The following is a 21,557-nucleotide window of genomic DNA, read 5'->3' as shown; positions in this document are numbered from 1 at the left end:
CCAGATTATGAACGGCTTTGAATGTGAGCAGTAGAATTTTATAGTGAATTCGTTGTTGGACAGGAAGTAAGTGGAGCTGAATAAAAGAGGGTGTGATATGGTCAGTGGACTTTGTGTGAGTAATAATTCTTGCAGCTGTTTTGAATAATTTTGAATTGGTGGAGAAGTTTATCAGACACGCCAAAAAGGATGGCATTACAGTAGTCAATACAATACGGAAGGCTACCAGAGCACGAATAAGTGCTTGAGTGTGGTGATATGAGAGGGTGGAGTCTAGCAATGTTGCGAAGGTGGAAGAAGGCATTACGTGAGATATTATTGATGTGAGGACCAAAAGAGAGTAAACTGTCAAATATGACACCAAGGCTCTTTGTTTGAGAGGAAATGTTAACCGTGCTGTTGTCAGTGATAGAGGGGGAGCTTTGGAAAGTGTGGACTTAGAGCCAATCAGAAGAACCTCATTTTTATTGCCACTGAGTTTTAAGAAATTATCTATCCAAGTTTTGATGTCCTGAAGACAGCTGGTGAGAACAGTGGGGGCAGGGAGGTGTTTGGTTTAGTGGAGATATAAAGCTGAGTGTCATCGGCATAACAGTGAAAATGCACTCTATGATGGCGGAGAATATGTTCAAGGGGTAAACGTTAGATGATAAAGACAAGTGGTTCCAGCACTGATCCCTGTGGGGCACCTGACTAACCAAGGCCGATTCTGACTGGACATTCTTTACCTGAACAAACTGTTTTCTGTTGTGAAAAGTGCAGTGCTGTTAACCCCAATGTCAACCAATAGTAAATGGGAGTGGTATCGAAGGCGGCACTGAGGTCGAGGAGGATGAGGATGGTCAGAAGGCCAAAGTCAGCAGCACATAGGAGGTCATTAGTGATTTTAACAAGGACTGTTTCAGTGCTGTGTTTGGGATGGAAACCAGATTGAAATAGCTCATAAAGATTACTGTTTTGCAGGTAAGCCTGGGGCTGAGATGCCAATGTCCATTCAAGAATTTTCACAGTAAAAAGGAGGTTAGAAATGGCCCAGAAATTATTAAAATCACAAGGTTCTGCACCAGTTTTTTTCAGAATTGGTGTAATGGAAGCAGTGTTTAACGAGGAAGGAATAGTGGCAGTCGACAGTGAAGAGTTAATTATAGACGTGAAAATTGGGGAAATTGAGGGAAGGCAGGCTTTAACCAGGGTGGTAGGAAGGGGATCCAGTGAGCAATTAGATGATTTGGACTTGGTAATGAGTTCCATGATGTCATGCAATATCCCACCTGTCCACCAGAGGTCATGATCACCAGAGTAAATTTGACAGTCAGTCAAAGTCTCACCTGTTTCTCTGTTACTACTTCCTATATAAACACACTTGCTGAACATTCTTCCATACATTATGAGCAATGTTATTGTTCTATTCTGGGTATTGACCCATGCTTTTTCCAATCTCTTCAGGCAGCTGTTTCTGCTCTAGTGGAATTGTTAAATTATGGTGACCATAGAAGAGTTAGTGCATATGTGCTGAGCAACTTCTGTGCAGTTCATAACATATATGGACTCAAACACCTCTTAATTGCTTCTGTGTAGGCATAGTTTGGTAAATGCATTTAAGGGGCTTTCTAACATGGTAAGTTAGCTTGTTATTTATAGCACTGAAGATTATAAACATTTACAAGACTTAAAAAGTTCTGTCAGGTTAAGTCTAGTTAAGAGCTAGCTGACTGATATGGTAGCAGTTATAATGTGACAGCTAGCCTATAATGTTAGCAGTAAATACAGTGGTGCTTGAAAGTTTGTGAACCTTTTAGAATTGTTTATATTTTTGCATAAATATGACCTAAAACATGATCAGATTACCCTAAAAGTAGATAAAGAGAACCAATTAAACAAATGAGACAAAAATATTATACTTGGCCATTTATTTATTGCAGAAAATGATCCAATATTACAAAACTGTGAGTGGCAAAAGTATGTGAACCTTTTCTTTCAGCATCTGGTGTGACCCCCTTGTGCAGCAATAATTGCAACTAAACATTTCCGGTAACTGTTGATCAGTCCTGCACATTGGCCTGGAGGAATTTTAGTCCATTCCTCAGTACAGAACAACTTCAACTCTGGGGTGTTGGTGGGTTTCCTCACATGAACTGCTTGTTTCAGGTCCTTCCACAACACTTCTATTGGATTAAGGTAAGGACTTTGAATTGGCCATTCCAAAACATTAACTTTGTTCTTCTTTAACCATCATTTGGTAGAACAACTTGTGTGCTTAGGGTTGTTGTTGTTGTTTTGCTGCACAACCCACTTTACCTTGAGATTCAGTTCATGAACTGATGCCACATGTCTTCCTTTAGAATTTACTGGTATACTTCAAAATTCATTGTTCCATCAATGATGGCAAGTCATCTCAGCCCAGATGCTTCAAAACAGGCCTAAGCCATGATACTACCACCTCTATCTTTCTCAGATGGGATATGGTTCTTATGCTGGAATGCAGTGTTTTCCTTTCTCCAATCTTAACCTGTAACTTTCTCCTTGCAAATCTGCTATGCACACCATTGTTCTTCAGTGTTTTCCTGATGGTGGACTCATTAACATTAGCCAATGTGAGGGAGGCTTTTAGTAGCTTAGGAGTTATTCTGGGTTCCTCTGTGACCTCACAGATTATTACATGTCTTGTTCTCAAGTGGTCTTGGTTGGTCGACCACTCCTGGGGAGGGTAACAATGGTCTTGAATTTCCTCAATTTGAACACAATCTGTCTGAGGGTGAATTGGTAGAGTCCAAACTCTTTAGAGATGGGTTTGTAACAGCCTGATGAGCATTAACAGCGCTGTTTGTGAGATCCTCAGAAATCTTTGTTTGCACCATGATACACTTCCACAAACATGTGTTGTAAAAATCAGATTCTGATAGATTCCTGTTTTTTAAATAAAACAGGGTGCTCACTCGCACCTGATTGTCATCCCATTGATTGAAACCAGCTGACTCTAATTTTCCCCTTCAAAGAATCTATATGAACACCAAAAACATCCTCCTTCCTTCCTGAATTCACCACTTGACAGCTAGTCACTGAGTATGCAGGATGTTTTGCTTCTTCAACATACATTGACTCTGCTAGCTCACAGATTCAAACTATAAAATCAATTAAAATATCTATCTTCCACTTAAGGAAAATATAAAAGCCATACTCATGGAGACTGGATTCAGATGATTTATTAGCAGTCAAGCAAGAGAGCAAACAAACTAGCTGATACCAGGTGTGCATGCCACATGAGAATGTAACTTGCACCGAGGTCATACTGGCTACAGTGTCCTTATATACATTTCATGCATGTTCCTTTATCCAACTTTAATCAATTACACACATTTCCCCTTTTTGCACATCCAATCACAAGTCTCCACAAGTATCCTTATTATGTAAATTCCCATTATTTCCAAGAAGTCTTGGGTTTTCTATTTTAATGTTGCCCTAAATTTTCCCATTATCTTTAGTCTTGGTCTGTTTTCTCACATCATTATTTGCATCATTACACTAGAGGGGTGTCGATATCTTTCTTTGCATTTACTTCCTTCATCTATTGTTGAGCTATTTCTACCACGGTTGAACGAAAGCCTTATCTTTTGTCATGGGTGAGTAAATATCCTAATGTTTATCTATATTGTACCTCTGTTTTTGTTCTTTGTATTCTGTTAGGGCCAGACTCGTGCTCTTAATAGTTATATTGTCTTGTATGTTTTTCTGTGGTTAGACATATGGTCAAACACTAACTCTGGTCCTCCCAAGACGATGGGACGCAAGATGGTTGACGCATCCACGCAGAGGCACAGTCACTTGTCCCGTGGGACACAAACGCCCTTGTATTCATTTGCATTTAAATGCACACAAGCTACCCAAGTGCCCTGGCGTGTTAAAAAGAGGACTATGTGACCTGTGCCCTCTTTCCTCCTGCTCCCTTCTATTGTTTTGCCAGTGCACCTATCATGGGGCCTCTTTTCCTTTCATCTATATTGGTTTTATTTTTAGCTTTTCTTTAGGTTTAACATTTCACAGTGTCCTAGCTCTTTATATATTTTTATTCATTCCAAATTTCCCACTCTAACAAACAGATACAGAGTCTGACCTGCACTGTTATCACATAGCATAAGTGTTATCTCCAACCAAAGCTTAAACCATCAGGAACTGCCTAAGCTTTAGTGTACAACACTGGATTAGAGTCAAATGTTTGTGCAGCATCCACTCCAGGACGGCATAGCAGAGCCGGTCCAAGTGTAATTTTGCTCAGAGGCCTATGCGCTCCCCAACCAAGAGGCAGAGACAGTGGTTGAGTCCAAATTAGTGGAATGTTAGCTGATTTGTTGTACCACAGACTACTCACAGTGACCAAAGGTGTAACTTTGAGTAACCAGTTATTGCCATTATGTGCGACAGTCTGGGGAACCACAAAACTTGCACAACACCCCTGCATCCCCAGAGTGATGGTCTAGTGGAGAAGTTTAACAGGACACTTACAGAAGAGTTTGCCATTATCACCTCAAAACACCAGCATGACTGGAATTCACATCTGCTCCTGGTGCTCATGGCATTTCTGGGACATTTGCACAAGGACAGACTGGTCCGCTACCATGGAGTTGCCACACCACAGCCTCAACATAGCATCCCCTGCCCACGTTCCCAATGGGGCCACTCCTCCTGCCCCCTTCTTTACTAGGACCTGGGAATGATCATACACCCACACCAGCAGTGTGTGAACAGCTCTCTCTCAGTGCAGATCTCCAGCTTACTTCAGTCCATTCCCCTGGGGACAGGGAACTTTGATGTGGGAGGGTAGTGAAGTGACCTACAGGGACTTAGAGGACAAGGATTTTGGGATGATATCATAGGGTGATATTAATGGGCAATGATTGGAGGAACTACTCATCAGTTGCATAATGGCTTAGTGGGTGGTGGTTAGTAACCCTGGGAGGAGTATATAAAAAAAAAGCTAGGGTTATTTGGGATGAGAAAGAAAGAGGTGTTTTGCTGTTCTGAGCTGGCATGGCTGCACCTGACATTAGTCTGTTTCAATACATCGCTTATGTGAGAAACTTACTCCTGTGTCACTGTTGAAAAGATGTTAAATTTCTATAAATTCCCATCTGTCATTCAAACCTTGTGACTAACAGGGATTTCTGCATCCTGTCAATGCCACGGTGCTAAGTTAAGCTTTGCTGAACTCTCCCAGTGATACCGCCCAACCTCCTGCTCTTTCTCTCTTCTGCATACATTCCTCCAGTGCCCATGTAGAGACATTCTTCCACAATGTCTTAAACTAGATCGTGTCTCTACAGTCAATCTCCCACTCATTTCAGTGATATCCTTCCCCTATCCCAGCTGTCTCCTCCTTCGTTCTCAGCTCTCTTTGTCCATAATTGTAACATTTCTCTCTCTTGTTCTCATGATCAGTCATTCTCTCTCTCACTCTCACTGATCACAGCTCTTTTCTTTCTCTTGCTCTCAATGATCATTGTCCTTCTCATTCTCAGTGATCACAGCCCCTTTCTCTTAATCTTGGTAATCTCAGTCCTTTCTATTGAACTTAACAATTGCAGATTCATTCAATCACTCTCAGTGATTGGAGCCTCCTTTCTTTTGCTCTCAACGATCACAACTCTTCTCTTCCTCTTGCTTTCAATGATCTCAGCCCAACTCTCTCTCTCACTCTCAGTGAACACAGCCTCTTTATCTTGCTTCTTTCAAACATCTTTAATAGATCACATCTCTCTCTCAGTTTCTCTCAAGGGTTATAGCCTTCTCTCTTTGTCAGCCTCTCTTAAAGATCACAACCCTTTCACCCAGCCTCTCAAGGATTCCAACCCTCTTTCTTTCAGCTACTTCCAGCCATTACAGGCAGATTTCTCTAAGTCTCTCTCAAGGATCTCAGCTCCTCTTTCTGAATGACTACAGCCCCATCACCTTTCTTGCAGCCTCTTTACTCTTCATCCCTGTCACCAGTAGTCATCCCCCAATTCATCCTTTCCCTAGTCACTCATCTCAACCCCCTCCTCTATTGGTCCCCACATCTCCCTTCCTCATTCATTCAAGTATCTATCACAACCCTTCTTTCACACATCCTTACACCTTTCCTCCTTTAACCTAACTCTTTCCCCTATTCATCCCAAATCCATACTCTTTTGCCTCCAGCGTCTATTACAAAACCTTTGGCACAATATGCCACAATAGAAGTCAATCATTCCCTCATTCCCTGATTTGGAGGTTATACACTACCAATCCTGTCCTAAATTTTAGACCCTGCTACAAGCTAAGTCAACAGGCTTACGGTCTTATGCTGACCCTATTCCTACTATCCTGAAGCCTATGAGGAATAGCAAGCTCCTGCTGCATTTTGACCTCCTAACATGACCAATTTTCCTCTTCAACCACCCTGAAACGAGTCATACCTGCAGTTAAAGCTACAGCCACAACCAGGATTTTCATCCTTATAAACTAATTCTTAGGCAGTTTTCAGTGCTAGCCAGAGATGGACAGGCTGCCCCTGATGAGACTTCCTAAGGTTCCTCCCTTAACAATTTTAAAATATTTTACATTTATCCTGTTCAGGTTTTTTTATTTGCATTTTCAAAAGTTGCATAAAAGAGCTGGATGGGAAAACTCCTTACTGGCACCTGAAGCTTGCTCACCGGTGTTAAGATGCTGTCATCTGTAAGACCTGCCTGGAAGAAGTTGCAAGTTGCCGAAGTACTATAAAAGCAACTCTTCCTCCCATCTCCTCAGCATCACTTCATCACACCCTTTTGCAACATAGAGGTCCCACTTTTGTGACCTTCATGCCCTTTATTTGGTTCCACACCAACTTTCACCCTTCTGTTCTGAACCCATCCAGCCACAATAAACTTCTTCGAGAATGTCCACTACTTGTTCCCTTCACTCCTTTTCTAAGAACTTCCAGATCACTTTCAGATTGATACACCCTATTTGGCATGGCTGCTTACAGACAAAGATACAAGACCCCAGAAAGACTAACACAATGCATCAGTTTACCTAAGAATTTACCTAAGAATCTTGTGAAAAGCACAATGAAGAATATGACACTGTCTTGTGTGTTGGACAGGTTTATTACAAAGTTTCAGTGAAAATTTTTTATTTATTTATTTATACATTTCTGTGGTATCTGCGTATCCTTCTAAACTGTTCTGTTTCTTAATGTAATTGATGTATCCAACATTCAAAGTTACATACATTGTACTTGGTGAATATCTATCCATCCATCCATTTTCTATACCGCTTATCCTTCAGGGTCACGGGGAACCTGGAGCCTATCCCAGGGAGCATCAGGTGGAGTACACCCTGGACGGGGTGCCAATCCATCTCAGAGCACAAGCACATACACATTCACACACCCATTCATACACTACGGACACATCAACCATGCATGTCTTTGGACTGGGGGAGGAAACCGGATTACCCGGAGGAAACCCCTGCAGCACACAGAGAAAACACAAACTCCGCGCGCACACAGGGCAGTGATGGGAATCAAGCCCCCAACCCTGGTGTGGTGTAAGATGAACGTGCTAACCACTAAGCCACAGTGTGCTCACTTTGTGAATATACATTACTTAAATGTTATCAGTGAAAAATTATGACTTCATTGTATCCCTTTCTCTCCTTCCTCCCACTAGATTTCATACAGCTGTTTACCATTAATCAAACTCAAAGCTATGCACTAATTGTTAAGTGAAAACAACAGGTGTCCAATAAGAGTAGTTCCATGTGCAGTTAGATAATCTAGCAAGATAGCACAAGCAAGAGTGTGGATATACTGTATATTGGCTCTGTCACAATGGAGTATCAGAGACTGATGTTAAGGGTTTATTAAAAGGAAAATAGGCAAAAAAAAAAATTCAAAACGTGAAATACTGGCGTGGTCGAAACAGGCAAAGGGTCAGGCAAATGGCAAACAGGATAAACTAGGCTAGAGCAGGAATCAAAACAAGAACGAGAACTGGATCAAAAGCAGCACAAACTGAGGAAAACAGGGCTTGGTATTCAGTAAACACTTAATACTTTGCTTCTAAACAATAACAAGAGGGGTTTAAATACTAAACAAAATTGTGAAAAACTCACAACAGCTGAGAATAATGATGGCACGTAAGGGAAACAACCAATGACAATAAAGGGGCAGAGACAGGACAGAAAGATAACAGACTACGTGTTTAAGTAAACAAAGTCAATGGCTGTTTCCAAAACTGCATACTTACCTACTATATAGTAGTCGAAAAGCAGTATGCCAGAGGGGTAGTATATCCGAATTCTAAGTATGCGAGAAGCAGTAGGCGAGAAATACCTGGATGAAATACTGCTTACGACGAGTTTTTGCAGTATGTAACCGATGCACACTACGCAAGTCAAACAATCCCACAGCACAACGGGACTGGTGCGGACGAGCTCAGAAAAAAAATGCAGAAGACAGCTTTGGCCCTTTTTTAAGTATTTAAACCTTGATTAAACAGGACAATACCCGAATAAATTGTTAACTTGTTTCTGATTTTTGTCTTTATGATGTGTCATATCACAGCAAATCAGTGACTACCTTTCCCATCCTGCACTGTGGCCTACAAACATGGCCTCATGGACTGCAGTTCCCAGAACACTCATGCATTCTAATCACTCACACCTGCATCCAAGCTCACACACAATTACACCACAGTTTAAAAGGACTTTCTAGGCATTCACTCTTTGCAAAGTATTAGTGTTATCACAGTATCAAGCGTTTATACCCTGTTCCTTGGTTTGTTTCGGTGTCCTTGATTTTGTTCTTGTTTCTCGTCTCGATTCTTGCCTTGCCTAGCTTATGCCTCTTTGTAGATTGCCTGACCCATTGCCTGTTTTCTCGACCATGCTATTATCTCATGATTTGGATTTGTCTGCCCGCCTCTCTTTAATAAAAGTCTTTAACTGCACTTGCATCCTAATCTTCATTACAAGGATTACGTGACAGAATACTTCACCTCACCATGGATGCAGCAGTAAGAAGGAGGAAACATCATGCCAAGGTAATAAGGAACACCCTACCAAGACTCAACTCTGTCAAGCTTCCTCAATGGGTTGCCATGGATCCCCCAGAGCCATATGATGGATTTTGTGGCTACCCTGAGTATTTTTTGTTTGACTGCCAATTGCATTTTTTTGAGCCCGGCGCACCTCAAGCCTGACCAGAGGCAGTGACTAGGGTTCATACTCTCCTGGCCCATTTTCCAAGCCTGCCAGTGGGTGGAGCGTCTGGCCTGTACAGATTCCAAGGGTCTGCACAATGTAACTCAGTTTGTGGGACTATTAATAAAAGAGTTTGGAGTCCAGAGTACGCCCCCAGCCTGGAGGAGTGTTTGGGGAAGGCCCGCCTCATAGATAAACGTGGCATGGCGTTCACCACCTATTATGAGCAGGCAAACTGGGTGACCCACTATGTGGTCTCAGCTGCTGAGCTCCATCCGGAGGTAAACATGGCGACCTCTTCACCAGAGCTCCAACCTGAGACCCATGAGGTGGTCTCACCTGCTGAGCTCCATTTGGAGGTCAACGTGGCGACCTCATCTCCAGAGCCCCAGTTGGACGTCAACGTGGCGACTTCCTCCCCAGAGCTTCAGCATAAAGTCAAGTTCCTGCTAGAGGTCAGCAAAGTGACCTGCCAAGCCATGTTCCTGTCTGAGGTCAAAGAGACGACCTCTCCAGCCAAGTTCATGTCCGAGGTCGACGAGGCGACCTCCCTAGCCACGTTCCTGTCCGTGGTGGACAAGGCGACCTCCAACCCCAAATTCACGTCCGAGGTGGACAAGGCGACCTAAAAGCCATGTTCCCATACTAGGTCAAAATGGTGACCTCCCACGCCATGTTCCTGTGCGAGGTTGAAGAGACGACCTCTCAAGCCAAGTTCTTGTCCGAGGTCGAAGAGATGGCCTCCCAAGCCAAGTTCCTGTCTGAGGTTGAAGAGCAGACCACTCAAGCCAAGTTCCTGTCTGAGGTCGAAAAGGGGCCTTTCAAGCGAAGTTTCTGTCTGAGGTCGAAGAGACGATCTCTTCAGCCAAGATCCTGTCCGAGGTTGAAGAGACCGCCTCCCAACCCACGTTTCCGTCTGAGGTGAACGAGGTGACCTCCCAAGCCATGTTCCAGTCGACACCGACGTCACAACCAACCAGGTTCTGCTCATGCCTGAAACTGACGTCACAAATAACTAAGTTATGCTCACGCCAGAGTCTGTTGACACGACCACCCAAGTTCTCCTAATGCCTGAAACTGATGTCACGACCAATGACTTCCTTTCCCATCCTGCACTGCAGCCTACAAACATGGCCGCGATGGACTGCAATTCCCAGAACACACATTCATTCTAATCACACACACCTGCGTCCAAGTCCACATACAGTCACATCACAGTTTAAAAGGACTTTCTAGGCATTCACTCTTTGCAAAGTATTAGTGTTATCACAGTACAGTGAGGGGAAAAAAGTATTTGATCCCCTGCTGATTTTGTACGTTTGCCCACTGACAAAGAAATGATCAGTGTATAATTTTAATGGTAGATTTATTTGAACAGTGAGAGACAGAATAACAACATGAAAATCCAGAAAAACGCATGTCAAAAATGTTAGAAATTGATTTGCATTTTAATGAGGGAAATAAGTATTTGACCCCCTCTCAATCAGAAAGATTTCTGGCTCCCAGGTGTCTTTTACACAGGTAACGAGCTGAGATTAGGAGCACACTCTTAAAGGGAGTGCTCCTAATCTCAGCTTGTTACCTGTATAAAAGACACCTGTCCACAGAACCCATCAATCAATCAGATTCCAAACTCTCCACCATGGCCAAGACCAAAGAGCTCTCCAAGGATGTCAGGGACAAGATTGTAGACCTACACAAGTCTGGAATGGGCTACAAGACCATTGCCAAGCAGCTTGGTGAGAAGGTGACAACAGTTGGTGCGATTATTCGCAAATGGAAGAAACACAAAAGAGCTGTCAATCTCCCTCGGCCTGGGGCTCCATGCAAGATCTCACCTTGTGGAGTTGCAATGATCATGAGAACAGTGAGGAATCAGCCCAGAACTACACGGGAGGATCTTGTCAATGATCTCAAGGCAGCTGGGACCATAGTCACCAAGAAAACAATTGGTAACACACTACACCGTGAAGGACTGAAATTCTGCAGTGCCCGCAAGGTCCCCCTACTCAAGAAAGCACATATACCTGCCCGTCTAAAGTTTGCCAATGAACATCTGAATGATTCAGAGGACAACTGGGTGAAAGTGTTGTGGTCAGATGAGACCAAAATGGAGCTCTTTGGCATCAACTCAACTCGATGTGTTTGGAGGAGGAGGAATGCTGCCTATGACCCCAAGAACACCATCCACACCGTCAAACATGGAGGTGGAAACATTATGCTTTGGGGGTGTTTTTCTGCTAAGGGGACAGGACAACTTCACCGCATCAAAGGGATGATGGACGGGGCCATGTACCGTCAAATCTTGGGTGAGAACCTCCTTCCCTCAGCCAGGGCATTGAAAATGAGTCGTGGATGGGTAATCCAGCATGACAATGACCCAAAACACACGGCCAAGGCAACAAAGGAGTGGCTCAAGAAGAAGCACATTAAGGTCCCGGAGTGGCCTAGCCAGTCTCCAGACCTTAATCCCATAGAAAATCTGTGGAGGGAGCTGAAGGTTCGAGTTGCCAAACGTCAGCCTCGAAACCTTAATGACTTGGAGAAGATCTGCAAAGAGGAGTGGGACAAAATCCCTCCTGAGATGTGTGCAAACCTGGTGGCCAACTACAAGAAACGTCTGACCTCTGTGATTGCCAACAAGGGTTTTGCCACCAAGTACTAAGTCATGTTTTGCAGAGGGGTCAAATGCATATTTCCCTCATTAAAATGCAAATCAATTTATAACATTTTTGACATGCATTTTTCTGGATTTTTTTGTTGTTATTCTGTCTCTCACTGTTCAAATAAATCTACCATTAGAATTATAGAATGATCATTTCTTTGTCAGTGGGCAAATGTGCAAAATCAGCAGGGGATCAAATACGTTTTTTCCCTCACTGTACCAAGCGTTTATACCTGTTCCTTGCCTAGTTTATGCCTGTTTGTAGATTGCCTGATCCATTGCCTGCTTTTTCGACCATGCTATTGTATCATGATTTTGATTTGTCTGCCTGCCTCTCTTTAATAAAAGTCTTTAACTGCACTTGCATCCTAACCTTCATTACAAGGATTACGTGACATGATGACATCGAAGCTCACATGACAGTGCTAATATGGCGTATGCCATATGTCAGATTGTAGTCATAATACACACACATACCGATTAGTACGTACTGTCATAGTATACGATTTCAGATGCAAGCAGTGCCAAATGCAAACCCGGAAGCACGCCATTGGCTCCTGAGCGTGCTGCATGCTTCTCTCTCAGGCCGAGGGCAAATCCTGACAGGCATAGCTGTGATTCAGCCATAAACCCAATATTCATTATAACTGAACGATTGCGAGATATTGCTTTTATACAACAGTTCTATAAACAAGAAATTAATGTCAAGTAAGTGAGATTTTGGACACAATATGGCCAAATGTACCTTTTTTTTGCAAGCAGAAATAGATCCCGAAAAAGCTACACTCACTTTATATCCCAATGGCTAGCTGGTTAGCTAGCTCACATTTATTTGTGCATTCATGTTAAATGTACTTCTAGTGAAATTGGCTTCCCTTCTTTCATATTTTTAGTCAAAAGTTATATTCATGAAAATCATAACATTTGCCATGTCACCTGATGATGTCACTAACTCTACAGTAGTATTAGTTTTGAACACAGATGAGTGGAGTGATAGAAACAGTGAAACATTTCAGTGAGATTATACTAAATATAAGCACTCTTGGTACAACACTCATCCAGTCAAATTAGTGGATGAGAGCTAATTTCTGTAGAATATTATATTACTATGCTGTAAACTGTAGCCCTGTAGCCTCTTAGACATCACAGTCATAATATGAACATCCTCTCTTTTTATATATATATATATATATATAATCAGTCCTATAACATTAAAATCAGTGGTTACTGCAAGTTAATTATTTTAACAGTCATAAATCAATTAACTTTTTTTTTAGATTGTGTCGTCTTTTAAATGATTATTATATACACGTAATCTAAATAGAATTTAATTCTCATTTTGTCATTTGAGTCATTTTACGTGCAGGATTAAGTGGTTGTTATCTCAGATTTTTGTGAACCATTGTCCTTCTTTGCCCTTTGCTATAAACAGTCCTCCTATTTCAGCCTTGCTGCAGATGCTGTGTGGTGCTCTGCAGTGACTGGAGTTTTCCTTCCATGCCAAGGAGTGTGTTTGCTTGTGTTGACGCTTCACTTTTTGCCCCCTTTCCTTCTCTAATGTTTTATTACAGATTGCTAGTTTTAAAATCTCACTAGTGAAAAGAATTGGGGATGAAATTTTGGAAGGAAACTCTTTTTCTGGTAGTATTTTGGATGAATAAGACATATAGTTGTGTTTCATGGTTAGTGTGCTGAGGGTTGGGATATAGTGATACAGTCATAACTGAATGTATCATTTTGTGGAATCCTTATTCACTGTCCCCTGACTGGCCCCATCTTCATATCATATCATTGTTACGTCATTATTTTTAATATCATTGTCAACCATATGTATAAAGCTTTTATTTAAGCTCTCAATTGCAGTATAGACCTTCTGCTGTTGGGATTTGATAATGCAATTATGTAGTGGATTTCCCTCATGACTCAAGTGAAGATGGTATTCGGGCTCCATCTGCCGGTTAACAGGGGACAGCCATAACCCAGTTTTATCCAAAAGCACTGGCCTGCATTAAATCAGCTCGCCCCAACTGAATACAGCACAGATTAGGGGACAATTATGTGAAGTGACTCTTGGACGAAAAAGTAAAACAAACAATCAAGTAAATCAGAACTGACCTGAATTTGTTCATGTTAGCAGTGTGGATTTCCCCTTTGTTTGTTTTGATATACTGAATCTGAAAATATCTGCTGTGCACATTGAAATGCATTCTTAAACAATAATGTGATTTAATATGACCATTAAGTTCAGAATGAGATTTAGTATTTCTTATCGTCTCTGGGCATATGTGTTCCATTTTCAGATTATAATTTCAAACTGAATAATTCTCACAAAAGTGCATAAAATTCACTTTCTTGATCCAATATTTTAAATCCAGTGGAAATTATAATTAGAACTTATAATATTCATTATGTAAAGACAAGAATTGTTAAAACAATATCCTTTTTATAGATGTGTAACTATTGTTGGCCCTAAATTTATGATGTCATTTAAACAGGTGTTTGAGGATGTCCAAGAGATCAGAGCATTTTTCCTCACTGTAGTATATTTCCAAATACCTCTGAGTACAGTGGCCAGGTTGAGCATTAACTTGTCAGGATGCACAAAATAAGTGATCAAGAATAATAATATCAGTACAGTACATGGACCTCTGAGGACTACTTTTGGAAAATACTGATTAAATGAAGAGTGTACATTGATTACATTACTCATTATGGAAATATTGCAGGTTCTGTTAAGTGTATTCTTATGTAGGATTAAATGTCACTTTGCTTCTTCCCACAGTGGACCTGCTTCTTATTGGCTTTCAAAAAGCAAATTATACATTTCTACAACAGGGCTGTTGAATTCTTGCATCACACCACCCCATCTTTAATATTACAGCTTGCCCTGTTATGTTTTGCTGTTTACCTGTTTAATGACCCACAGCTGCTGATGTTGGGTTAAATTAACAATTGGACTGAATTTTTGTCAGAGGGAAAATGTAACTTTGATGCCATCTCCTGGTCAGAGCGTATCATAAATGTATATTTAATGACTTTAGTTTGCTACACTCAAAGTTGATCCTCAGGTGCTGATAATAGCTTAGCTTAAAACTTGATTACAGTGTTTTCCATAGATCTGAAATATACCGAAAAACGATTTAATTAGCAATTATACTCTGTCTCTCATCACCAGTATTACAACTGTAAAGGGGTCTGCTACCTACCACTCTTTTACTTTTTAATTAAAATTAAAAAAAATTATTTTGTATATCTGCTGTCTTTAAATCAAAGACAATGTGCATTGATTTGTAAACCATTACATGTGCTGTACTGTTTCCTGTTGCATTTCTTTAAAAAAATATATTTTGTATAACTAGTAATTATAGAAATGTGTTTTATGTAGCAATCATTTAAAATACACGGCAATGCTTGCTCGAAGAATGGGCTGTGTTTAATAAGTCCTATGTATGTCCTGTGTGTTTATTTCTACAAAATGATAATACCAAAGTAGATGGGTAATTTTAATGAATTCAAAGGAAATCTCACGTCAGGTTAGGAAGATATCACAACCAGCAAATTAACACATGTCTTGGTCTTGACATGGACTTTGCCATGTGTGGTGTTGCTTTCATCTTGATCTTTCCCCCTGTCATGCTCTGTCTTGACTCAGACTCCACTGTCTGTGGTCTTCGTCTTGACTTGATTTTAAGGTGGTCTTGAGCCCAACACTACTGTTTTATAAGCAACCATATTTTATCAGCAACCTACTACTCTAGTGGAATGTCCTCTTTGTTGATGATAGTTGGATATCATCATGAACCCTCCTGTTGCTTCAAAGTGTGTAGAAATTGAGCACATGCTAATATTGAAAAACTTTACCTGTACTGTGAATTTACACAGAACTACTAATACAAAAGTTTTTTACAGTTGGAAGTTACTAGCTAGCAATCAAACCCACAGGGTAATTAACATTTAAGCATTTTATAAACTCTGTCCCCCTGACCCCAAACTGTGTTCATGCCACAGTGAAATTACAATGAAGGTTTCTTAATTTCTCAGAATAGATTAATAAATAAAATTTGTGTTTTTTTTTTGTTTGTTTTTTTAATGGGAGAAAATATACTTGGACAGTAGTCAATATACCTGGACACTGCACCAATTACACATTTTTGGGAAACAGCAGATTATATGTAATAGAATAAAATACAGGCAGGTGCAATTCTACTGAATTAATATGTAGCTTTTTTTTTATTTTAAATATGTTATTTAATTTTTCCTACTATATGTAGAGACTGAGAGTGTGAGAAGGACCAAGTGGCTAGTCCTTCTCAAGGCTTCTTCACAGCTCCATGTATCCTGAAGCCAACTCAGACTCTCCTGCTCGTCTCTCCACCAGACACACTGGCTCCCCGGCTATGATCTACACGTAAGTAGATCACATAGCAATCGTAATCCCAGCACCACGTTGTAACGCTAAAAGTTGTTTAGCAGTGTAAATTACACAGCAGGGGATTTTTTTGTTTGTCTTTTTTTGTTTTTAAATACAGCTTTAATCTTACTGTGGTGCAGCAGGTAGCATTACTGCCTCACACCTTCAGTGTCCTTGGTTCAATCCTAAGCTTGGGTTACTGACTGTGCAAATGTTCTCTGGATTCCTCCCACCATCCAAAAACATTTTGGTAGGTGGATTGGCTACTCTAAATTGCCCCTAGCTGTGAATGAGTGTGTGTGCATGGTGCTCTGCAATGGACTGGTGTCCCCTCTGACATGAATTCTCTGGTTTTACTCCGCTGTTCTTGGGATAAGCTCCAGACTGTGACTCAATGTCCCATGTATCAGCCAGGCACTGTGTTGTGTGCTTCAGCTACATTTTTTTGGCTTTCTTTAAAAAAAAAAAAAAAAAATCACACTGGATACCCAATTTTCATCATTTATTACTGTACTTCATCTATAATTCACATTATAAATTTGATTATTCTGCAGTTCGCACCCAGTGATGCCAAGGGCTGTTTGCAATAGCTAGACACATGTACTGAAATGAGGATTTAATGCTTCTCATCATCACTGAAAAATATAATTAGGAAAAACTAAAATTATTACCTTCTTTGTTGCAGTGCTCGATATGGGAGCCCAAAAAGACAGCTTCAGTTTTACAGGTACTGTTATTTTTTTAATCCTTCATGTGCTTTTAACACACCATATATTGTACATTCTCAGACATTATACCAGACATACACTCACCATCCACTATAACAGGAACACCTATGCACCTGCTGATTTATGCAGTTATCAAATCAGCCAATCATGTGGCAGCAGCACAGTGCATAAAATAACGCAGATGTGTTTAATAAAATCATGCAGAAAAAGTGGGATTTCTGTGACTTTAACCATGTCATAGCTGTTGGTGTTGGATGTGTTGATTTGAGTATTTCAGAAATTATTTCAGTCTCTAGAGTTTACACAGAATTCCTTCCCACAATATAGCTCTTATCATGTAAGTAGTTAAGTCCAGTAGAATGAAGTAGCAAGTCCCATCCCATATTCTTTATGTACATCAGACATAAAGTCAAACGTTATAATAATTTCACCTGAGCCACCTGATGGCCCAGTTAAGCTTGCTTTCCAATGAGCAAGTACTATATTAAAGAAAGGGGAGAGAACAACACAAGGCTGGTTATGTGAGTTTTATATTTAGAAAGGCTGTGCCATGGTGAATGGTTTGTGCTAAATAATAGATATGCCTGTTTTCGAGTCATGTCCTTAGTTATTACAAAATACATAGGAGACGAAGCTTTAATACAGGGAAAAGAATTTCTTTATTAATGTTGACATTTCAGTGAAGCACAGGCACATGCTTAATTTTAATGCAGTGTGTGGGTCAGTGGCTTTAACATGCACTTATGTTTTGAACCTTTGTGTACTTTCAGTAGACAGCATTACTGATCAGCAGGCAACAAAACATGTGATGTACATTTAAGGGAACTAAGTGTGTAACTAAGCATTCTTATTAATTAAGCATCGATCACAGCTTTTATTCTTAACAATAAGACACACATTTATGCTGAATGTTATCTGGTTAAACTGGTTTACTGTGTAATGGTGGCTTTGTAAGATCATCTACAGCCAAATATATCCTGTGTGAGCATTGCCCTCACAATGATACCCTGAACAACCTCTACTTAAATCGAACTCCTCTTACAGTAAAACATTACTTGAGGTAGCCAGTGATGCACAAGGTTTGTGTGTGGCTTAATACGTACCACGGTGTAGCTCTGGAGGTTCCAGTATGCCATTCAAACTTGTTTTCTTCTGCCTTTATTGCTCGCTTGTACTGTATGTTTGAGTTTTATACATAAACAAATAGCATAGCAAACAAAGAATGTCTGGTAGTACTCAGTCTTGTCCTACAAACACAATTGTGAAAGGCTTTTAGGGGGAAAAGCCTCTTGAATTATTTAGGCTATGATTTATTTGCTGTGCTCAGCAGAACATACTTGCGCTGCAGTAAGCTCAAAAAGATATTTATTTCTGTGACATCAACCATGAGAGGTGGAACCCACATCAGCGGAGGAGGTGGTGCTTTTCTGGTCATACGCTAATTGTTGTAAAGCACTCTTAGACGTTCACTGCTGCTTAGATAAACCAGTCCTCACTATTTTGCTGAACACTACTGTTGTTCTGAACGAGCAGCGTCATGCAAAACTCCTACATGGGTCGAGTGCCAAGTACCCGGGTGAGTACAAGAGCATTGTTTCTGCTCAGTTATGCTGCATGGGCATGCTGCCCACACCCAGAGTACTGTGCCAGGCAAGTTCAGATTAGAGTGGCATAGGTCAGGCCATGGAGACTGATATTTGAGTTTGTTTCTGCTGTCAGTAGGGTTAGAGCAGTGGTTTATGAAAAAGCAGAGACTCATGCAGACTTGCTGGGCTTTTAGTAGACATGATGCTTTTGCACTGTAATTGGAAACTGTTCTGTATGGAGTGCATACTTTTTTGTCTCTGCTGCACAACTTAACACATAGCAGTATCACCTATGCACCCAGAGAGATGGGAACAGTTCATCTCTGAATGTTCTCTTTGTCATATGGTGATATTGATATCTGATTTATTATGTTGTGTACAGTGTTTTATCAGCATATCAGTGCGAACAATAATAATATGGGAGCATGCACTTTCAGTGATATTGATTTACATGTTAAAATGAATGTTTTAGATGCAATGTACTGTCATATATTTGTCATACTTAAGAGCCAGAAGTAGTAGAAGATAAACTTATTGCAAATGATGTAGTGCGTAAAAACATGCTGTGTAGAACACCAGGTGTCACCATAACATCAGCATGTAGGGTGGAGTCTAACCAGTGACTGATGCAGAGTTTGAAAAAGGGATCTGAGACAGTCTCAGGCTGACACAAGAGGAAAAACATGAGCTTAGACAGTAGCTAAGACAGCACCAAGAACAGAAGCTGAGACTCAGACTGACACAAGATCTAAGCAGATCTAAGAAAGTAGCTTGTGAACCTTGGACCAAGGTAGCATTTAGAGGTAGAATAATTTATGTAGGCAGGATAGGATTGGGGAAAACACTTGATATCAAAGCACTCTGCGAATTAGATCAGAATTAAAATCTCAAGATGCATAACTCTTAGTAAATTATTGAGCTATTCATCTTAAATCATGTTATAACTACGGTGAATTATTCAATACTGCAAAACTAAAGAAATGTATATAGTTATAAGAGTGAGCAAATTAAGTCAGGAATTTTAGGAGATAAAGGTCAGGTTGCTAAATATTTATGATATAGTTATGAATAGTACACAAAAATGTCACCAATATTAGTTACCAATACATTAAATAGAAAACTAAAAATGTTTACCCATTTGCTCTTTTCAACATTTGCAGCTCCTAGAAATAATTTGGATATCTTAATTAAAGTGCATTACTTGAGCCTGAGTTTACTGAGTTTATTGCTGATATTAAATGTTAGAAGTAACCTATGGAATAATGAATTTGCTAAACTTAAGTGAGTGAAAAGCACATGTTTAAGTCTGGAATGCATGTTTTAGGTTAACATTTAGTCACACATTGGTGGTGAAAACTGAACATGAACTTTTTTTCACGGTGTTAAAAATTATTTATTTCTCCACCAGTCTTAGTGCATACCTTTTGCATGGCAGCCATTCACCTTTGCCCATGCCACAAGAGACTTGACAGTCTGCATGCAAAAGAGTGTCTTTTCCCAGATAACTGTCAAAGTCCACAATTTTACACACCCTATGCCACAAGCCACTTTATATGCTTAACTGTGTTTCTTGCTTAGCGGCGTCCAGCTCATCCAGATGGGCTGGGAGCTATGGTTGGCACTGATTACAGTGCATGAGTGTGTGTGTGGTGTGTGTGGGAGAAGGGGCAGGTGCTATTTAAAGCAGGGTATCTGCCCACGTGGTTCTATTAGTCTCTGTCCTGCTACTGTACTTTCCTCACTCTTCCCTTTGCTTGTGCTTGATTGTGACTACTTGTGGGGCAGCGTCAAGTTCAAGGTCACCCAGGTGGGTGGGCAGATGTTTGCCACTCACAGAAGCAGTCTGACTGAGTTGCGTGTGAGCCATGGTGGCCGCCGCCTCAGCCGACAACAGAGTTTCCCTTCGGAACCCCTACAGGTGCCCAAGGTGGGCAGCAGTGGGCGCAGGAGCAGCAGCAGCAGTGGCCAGCTCCTTTCACTCTCCTTCAGTGGAAGCATGCGAAGTGAATTTGACCGCTACCTATCTGAGCAGAGTCTGTGCCCGCTGCGCCAGCAAAGAAGTAATCACGCTGACCTGAAGGGGCTAAGAGAAGTGCGGGCAGCTGCTCAGCTCAAGAATCTGGAGGACTTCCTAAGGAGCAATGAGGTGTCTCTGCAGGATTGTGTGGCCTATCATACAGGCATGAAGTACAGGTAAGGAAGCAGTATGAAAAGAAGCTGGCTTGTAAAACCAAACTAGTGGAAGAGGATGGAACCTTTTGCTGAAAGGCTGGTGTTAATAATTGATACAGTATCTTTAGGTTAGTATGTTTCTGGACTTTACTGCTCTCTTGGTTGTTTTACAGCCTCAAAATTTTAGCATTGAACTCAGACTTGTGTCAGCTTTATATGGAGCCTTTTGTTTGCATAAAATATGTTTCATTTGTTAAAATTATCGCGACATAACATTTTATGTAAATACAACATATAACTTGTATGTGCCTACTTAACTGAGAAATATGACTCAACAAAATTATATGAGACCTGACTGTATATTTAGAGTGATTTAAACAAGTCAACCATCCAAAGCTGAACTAGTATAAGTATTTAATCCTCATGACTAGCATTAAATTTTGTTATTGGGACATATTTTCTCCATATCGTTCTTAATTCATCACAGTGGGTATACTTCTGCTTATCAGCTGTTGACACTTTAAATGTGAACTATGGAGCATTTTGGCTGTGTGCATGTGAGTGTCAGCTTTGTAGAGAATAGCAGGTACTAATCACAGGGTCCTGAGCCAGCCCTTTCTCTGTGGCCTGGATTAAAGGATCTTCTTTTATTAACTTCTCTCTGCTTACATTATAGGTTGACTCTCCCATGAGTGAATCTTTACTAGTCTCACACCTGAAGTTATTTGTATCTAATTGTTCTTGATAAGCTCAGGTGGTAGGTAAGCTTTGCTAGGTTTACTGTTTGTTTGTAC

The 21,557-nt window shown here is 40.7% G+C and overlaps 1 protein-coding gene across 3 annotated transcripts in view; it reads left to right on the top strand.

Moving 5' to 3' along the window:
- Positions 1-21,557, top strand: part of kcnab2b (potassium voltage-gated channel subfamily A regulatory beta subunit 2b) — an 80,159-nt gene that overhangs the window by 6,304 nt on the left and 52,298 nt on the right. The window contains exons 2-3 of one of the 3 annotated variants that reach the window (XM_047160234.2): positions 16,138-16,274; positions 16,963-17,004. In XM_047160234.2, the coding sequence (XP_047016190.1) occupies positions 16,198-16,274; positions 16,963-17,004 (119 nt within the window). In that variant the 5' untranslated portion in view covers positions 16,138-16,197. Of the gene's footprint in view, positions 1-16,137; positions 16,275-16,962; positions 17,005-20,256; positions 20,785-21,557 lie in introns of those variants that run through there. The other 2 variants (XM_017488206.3, XM_017488207.3) reach the window with 2 other exon arrangements.

Source organism: Ictalurus punctatus, chromosome 15 (genome assembly GCF_001660625.3).
Source record: "Ictalurus punctatus breed USDA103 chromosome 15, Coco_2.0, whole genome shotgun sequence".
Lineage (NCBI taxonomy): Eukaryota > Metazoa > Chordata > Actinopteri > Siluriformes > Ictaluridae > Ictalurus > Ictalurus punctatus.
Note: the sequence above shows the minus strand (reverse complement) of the source record. Positions and strands in the feature narration are given on the sequence as shown.